The sequence below is a fragment of the Adiantum capillus-veneris genome, chromosome 26, assembly GCF_014529385.1.
Source record: "Adiantum capillus-veneris isolate H3 chromosome 26, ASM1452938v2, whole genome shotgun sequence".
Taxonomy (NCBI): domain Eukaryota; kingdom Viridiplantae; phylum Streptophyta; class Polypodiopsida; order Polypodiales; family Pteridaceae; genus Adiantum; species Adiantum capillus-veneris.
Window position 1 is genome coordinate 22,921,528 of NC_140956.1, and position 6,137 is coordinate 22,927,664.

Here is a 6,137-nt window from a genome sequence, read left to right on the forward strand (position 1 = left end):
CAAGTCTTGGACCCTCCTAAGTCGTGCCTCTCTCTCTCTCTCTCTCTCTCTCTCTCTCTCTATATATATATATATATATATATATATATATATATATATATATATATATATATATATATATATATATATATATATATATATATATACATATACATATGTCTATATATATACAGTTTTCAAAGAAAGCAAAAGGAACACTTGTCAGTTTCCTCTTCATGTTGCCCCCATGGTGTGCCTAAATCCTGTCGGTTGGCCTCCCAAGGGGTCCAAAGATAAATTAGTTAGTTTAATTAAATTTTTTTTCATTTATCAAGTCCACTCTCTCAAAGGGAAAAGGGGGACACTTGTCCCAAGACTAGCATGCTTGCTTGATATGCCTCTTTCTTTTGATTGGCTAGGCTTGGAGGAGTCCAATGAGCTTGAAGCATGAGCTACAAGGGGGGTCAAAGCATTCTAGGGGGTTGCTTGAGGGGTATATTCTCCCTCACATACTCATTGTGTATTGTGCAAAGTGCAAGAGCTCCCTCTCCTTCTCCAAGCAAGTAGAGAGGTTGAGAGCCTACACCAATACTCTTGGCTATGGAATGCAAATCCAACCAAGAGCCATGCTTTAATGCTTAAGCTTGCCATCTTCTCCATCTTTATTACTATGCTAATATATGCTAGCAAGAAGAGTGATGATAGTGAGGAACTAGTTCTTTCTCCTATGAAATGTTTCTTCTTCCTCTCTACCCTCATTCCCTGCTAGCTCTCTCCACCTTCGAAGGTGTTTGAGGTCTTAGGACTGAGGCTTGGGATAGTTAATGCTTTCCACAAAGTTTATGTTATGCATGAAGCTTTCCATCTTCATTGCATCACCTAGGTCACAAGGAACACAAAGATTGTATTGTAGCAAGTCTCTCTTGATGTGAGAAACTATAATACAAATGCCTATTGGAGGGGGGACCAGCTCCACATAAATCCGGCCTCAACTATTGCCATGCTCTCTAAACTCTCTCTCTTGCAAAAGTATTGTTCATGCCAAGTTAACTAAATGCTATGTGTATGTTGCTACCATCAATTAAGTTCACCCGCTATGCTCTCAAAGTAATTTCTCAAAAGTACCTTCTCTAATTTTCGCTACTCTCAAAGTTAATAGTCCATTTTCATTACAGTGTGTGTGTGTGTGTATATGTGTGTGTGTGTGTGTATATATGTATATGTATATATATATATATATATGTATGTATATATATATATGTGTGTGTGTGTGTCTCTCTCTCTCTCTCTCTCTCTCTCTCTCTCTCTCTCTCTCTCTCTCACACACACACACACACGATATACCATTGTGATAGAGAAGAAGTACAATGTCAAATTTCAATTGAGGAAACACAAAGGACCCAAAAGATAGATGAGGCTCCTTATATACAACCACAAGCCCATTGGGAAGATGGTGTTGTCTATAGCATTAGCTACGATGCAATCTACAACCTGGCAACATCTTTGTATGCTTCTCTGTTGATCAAGACCCATTTCCATAAGTTACCCAGATAAGGAAGCAATTTTTTGTGTGGACGATAAACGAGGGTCCTTATATACAGCCACCAACCCAGTGGGAAGATGGTGTTGACGATCCCACTGTTGATATGGATGAAGAGACACAGGTGTTTGTTAATAGAGCTCTGACTAGGATATGTGAGGGCTAGTTCCTCCAAAAGGTATATGTGGATGAGTGTTTGGTCATGGGCGGCTTATGAGCATGATGGGCTATATATTTGGGTGCATCATTATGGGAAGTTGTTACAGGTGGATGGACAGAATCAATGCCAAGTATTTGATCCAGTGGAAGCTATAATGTGATGCAAGGGGTGTGGCAACCCACTTGAGTTTTGGTAGTAGGGAAACAAGAATAAGACATTGTATATGGGGTTTTTTGGTTGCTCATGGTGTTGGCTACTTTTGCAATTTGTAGGTAAAATAAAGGCTTTTTGTGGTTGTCTATAACATTAACTACAATGCAATCTACAACCTGGCAACATCTTCATATGCTGCTCTATTGGTCAGGACCCATTTCCACAAGTTACCCAGGTTAGGAAGCAGTTTTTTTGTGTGGACAAGCCCACTAGTACGAGAACCCCGTCTCACTTGAATGCTTACTCTGCCTTGGCCACTTTTCCAATCAGCGCTGCAAAAAATGCATGCAAGAAAGGGTTTCATAGGCTTTGTGAGCTATCTGGCTCGCCACAAGCCGAGAGAGCACCTTAAATTTAAAAGCGCAATGATAGAAATAAAACGATTGAGCGGAATTTGCATGGAGTTGACGGGCATCGATCCCGCTACCTATCGCATGCAAAGCGATCGCTCTACCATTTGAGCTACAACCCCAGTTGTTCAAGGCAAGCAGCTTTTTTATATTAGATACAATACACTGCATAGGCCTTCACAAGAAAAGAAAAATGCAATGACACAAACGCAGGCAGATATTGGCTCGTCCAGTCCTTCGCAATTTCTTCTATCTAACCACCTCACACCATTGTAATTGTGCTTAACTTGGTGTATGTCTGTTGCAGACATAACACATCTCAAACCACTTTTATTGCAAAAAATAAATGCAGTGTCATTCAAGAGCATCACTCAGACCCTGGCTTCCTATATACGTGTGATTTTGTTGTCTGTCTTTGACACAGCTATACCGCTACTTCACCGTCACATCCCACTCCGTTTTTACGAATCGCCGAATGCTGTCAGCCTCCCAAGCCTCAGCAACCCACGTTTTGGGACTTTAGGGGCTAGCCGTTTTGCTATTACACATCTTGTGATAGACAGGTGAAAAAAATTGGTCTTGAGCAACAACCCATTGACATAGTTTACACATAGTTCACATGCTCACACAATGTCTGCGATAGGAATTGACGCCCATATGCCCTTCTTAAGGCAGTTTTTCTGTTGTATTAAAGTCAAAGAATCTATCATTAGAGGGACTTCTATGAAAATTGCCCCTCAAGGGAAGGGAAGGAAAATAATGTATCCACCAATTCACAAGGAGTTTTGGACAAATTCTCACAATAATTCCCACATTGTGACTTACCTCAACATCATAAGTTTCTGTGAGGGAGGCGCCGCATACCTAGCTAGGTACGATTGAGGCCGGTGGTCCCCTGCCCCAATCGTACCTAGCTAGGTATGCGGTGCCTCTCGAGCAGAAGCTCATGATGTTATTCATTGTATGAAAAACAGTGGAAAAGACTCCGTTTCCTACATGAGGAAATTTCTAAATGTTCTTGTGCAATGGAGGGGGAGGATATTGAGATGCCCATCTAATTTAGAGAACACGACATGCTGAAGCATTGAAAGAGGGGAAGAATTATGTAAAATAGGAGTGTCTTCTAAAATTCATGTACTTCCAAAACTGTATTGGAGAATGTTTTAACCTACACAAGAGATTGTAAATAGAAATTCTACCAATATTCCTCACCAAACACACTGCCTTCATATAATGTTCACCAACGTGTTGCTTAATTATTTAGGGTTATCATAAGGTGATACATGATACCAAAACACTTCCATAGCATAACAAAAGAGACCAGATTACAAATTGAATAGCAAGACAAGAAACAAGCAGTCGTGACGAATGGTATTACATAAACTAGCAGTTTATTCCAATGGAAGAGGTATTTCCAATTCAAGAGGGTCTCTTGAGAGTTGCCAATACATACAAGAACATAGATATGGGTGTTGTTTTACAGAAGCCACCCCCTTGAGCTACTAACGGGCAACGCAATCGGTACGCTAATGACTTTATATGGTAAAACAGGTCTTGTAGCTATGCCTACATGTTACCAAGGCATTTATATGAATTAATTCTGAAAATTACTTGCACCTCTTGAGTAGGGCTCCCTCAATGGTGACTCCAGGTCCGAATGCAACTGCAATGCCCCACTCACAACCACTCTGTTTGTCAGCAGGTGAGTCCGCCCGACGGAGCTCGTCGAGAACAAAGAGTACCGTAGATGCGGAAATGTTCCCATAGTGCTTGAGGATGTGGCGGCTAGCAGCAAGCTTCTCCGGATTGAGCTGCAATGCCTCCTCCACTGCATTCAAAATTGCCGGACCTCCTGAGTGCACTGCCCAAAAGATATCATTGAAGTCGGGCTTCGCGGGTGCATTGTCAAGAGCCGTCCTACAGAAGCCGCCCACATGCTTAGATACCAGGCTGGGAAGAGTCCTGTCCAGATAGAATTGCAAGCCTTCCAACTTCAATGTGCCCTCAATGATTTTCTCCGAGTCGGGTGCCAGAACCTCGCCGACCCACTCGATTTCATAAAGCGGACGCTCGATCTGAGGCTGCGGCTTCGCACCCACGATTACCGCTGATGCTCCATCACCAAAGAGGGCAGTGCCGACTAGATCATAGGGGAACTTTGCATTTGGTGCTCGGAATGTAGGCGCAGCTAATTCACTGCAGCAGATGAGGATGCGGGAAGATGGGTTATTCTCAGCAAGATCTTTGGCAACCCGAAGAGCAGTGATCCCAGCATAACAACCCAGCATGTAGAGCATCACACGGTTCACGTCCGGACGAAGTCCCAGAGATTTGGTAAGCATGACATCTGCTCCCGGGATTGCTACCCCCGTGAGAGTAGCTACAACGAGGTGGGTAATTTCCGAGGCAGGGCGGCCCCATTCTGCAATGGCTTCCAGGGCTGCTTCATGGGCAAGCTTAGGCACTTCCTGAGCAAAGATGGCGTTGCGCTGCTCAAGGCTAGGTTCGCCAGGGGTGTAAAATTCTGGATGCTCCTTGAGAAATTCCTCGGTGAGGATGGAATATCTGTTTTGGATGCCGGAGCGATCACCTGCAAGGTAATAATGGTGATAAGCATGCAACAAATGGCAAGCAAAGGACACAAAATGAAAACTGTAGAGAATGGAACACTTGTGAATGCATCATGGCATGACATGGACATGGTGGAGCACCATAGATCAATGACAGAAATTTTTGAAATCCACATTCACATCAAATCCATCTCTCTAAACTCTAAAACATAAACCCTAAAAACCCAATGTCAAAGCAATTATCTACGGCAGGAAATAGAGGCATACACATCCACACCAGACCATAGTACCTACTCCAATGTCCAAGCAATTAAGAAAGAGAAAATGGGGAGCAGATCTTAGAACTCACAGATGCGCTGCATCTTCTGCTTGAGCTCGACTTTGTCAGAGCAGTTGGTGATGTTGAAGTACCAATCGGTGTAGGTGGCCTGGTCGATCTGGTTAGGGGGTGTGGCGCGGCCCATGGCAAGGACACAGGCATGGGACTTTTCAGGAGGAGGGTAGACATGAGTTGGGGGATGGGCAGAGGCGGTGGTGAGGCGGGGGGAATGGGGTTCAACCCATGTGGGCGCCTCGGGGAGGGGGACGCGGGGCGATGGCTGCTCGATCCAGGTGGGGCAAGAAGGGGGTGGAGTGCCGGGCACGGACTCCGCAGCGACCCATTCACGCCTGCCCTGTGCAGCGACCTCTACCTCAAGAAACATGGTGATAATATCTCTTCAAGATATTCTCTCTGCGTGTAGTCGAGGCTGGGAAGTCTTGAAAAATGAGGGACTGGTGAGAGATGTTGCACTCTGCGTGTAGTCGAGGCTGAGAAGTAAGGGGCTGATGAGAGGAAGAGAAGCCTGTGTAGTCGGCGATGAGAGCTCGCCTTTCTGCTGCATGTAATTGCGCAGAGCGGAATATATAGAGTTCTGGCTTGGACTTTGTCCACCACGGTCGGATTTGACTAGTCCTCGCGGAGAGGGGAGAGTCTCAAACCTCAATGTGTCATGCCGCCCAACCGGTTCACACGGGCCCCTTTTTATTCATAAAGGAACGAATACGGGACTGGGTTCACACTGCACAACCCACGGCGACTTTTTGTCTTGCCAGCCAATGAGAAGGAGCTCCAACTGTGAGGCAATTCAGACGGCACATGGACGCCGTGCTCGCCATGCCATCGTGACAGGCTGAGTCACGTCCAACCTTGGTGTTCGAACATCCGACCTAGACCATCCACCTCTAGCACAATTGTGCTTGCAGATTCTCCCGCCATCTCCTCAACCTCACACCCTCTCCCGTGCGCAAATATAAATAAGGTAGGTCGTCACCTTCTCCTTGAA

The 6,137-nt window shown here is 44.9% G+C and overlaps 1 protein-coding gene across 1 annotated transcript; it reads right to left on the minus strand.

The window, feature by feature from the left end:
- Window positions 1–3,616: 3,616 nt before the first annotated feature.
- LOC147423125 (chalcone synthase-like) lies at window positions 3,617–5,679 on the minus strand. Its single transcript, XM_086501736.1, has 2 exons — window positions 5,162–5,679; window positions 3,617–4,832 (listed from the first exon to the last, which is right to left on the minus strand). The coding sequence occupies exons 1-2, from the start codon at window positions 5,514–5,516 to the stop codon at window positions 3,850–3,852; spliced, it is 1,338 nt and encodes a 445-aa protein (XP_086357862.1). The 5' UTR covers window positions 5,517–5,679; the 3' UTR covers window positions 3,617–3,849.
- Window positions 5,680–6,137: the final 458 nt, after the last annotated feature.

What these genes read in the sequence shown, in the direction of transcription:
- LOC147423125 (XM_086501736.1), bottom strand. Translation starts at nt 5,516, where the DNA reads ATGTTTCTTGAGGTAGAGGTCGCTGCACAGGGCAGGCGTGAATGGGTC. An exon ending in GCAGAAGATGCAGCGCATCT is followed by an intron (nt 4,833 to 5,161) that starts GTGAGTTCTAAG and finishes ATTACCTTGCAG; the next exon opens with GTGATCGCTCCGGCATCCAA.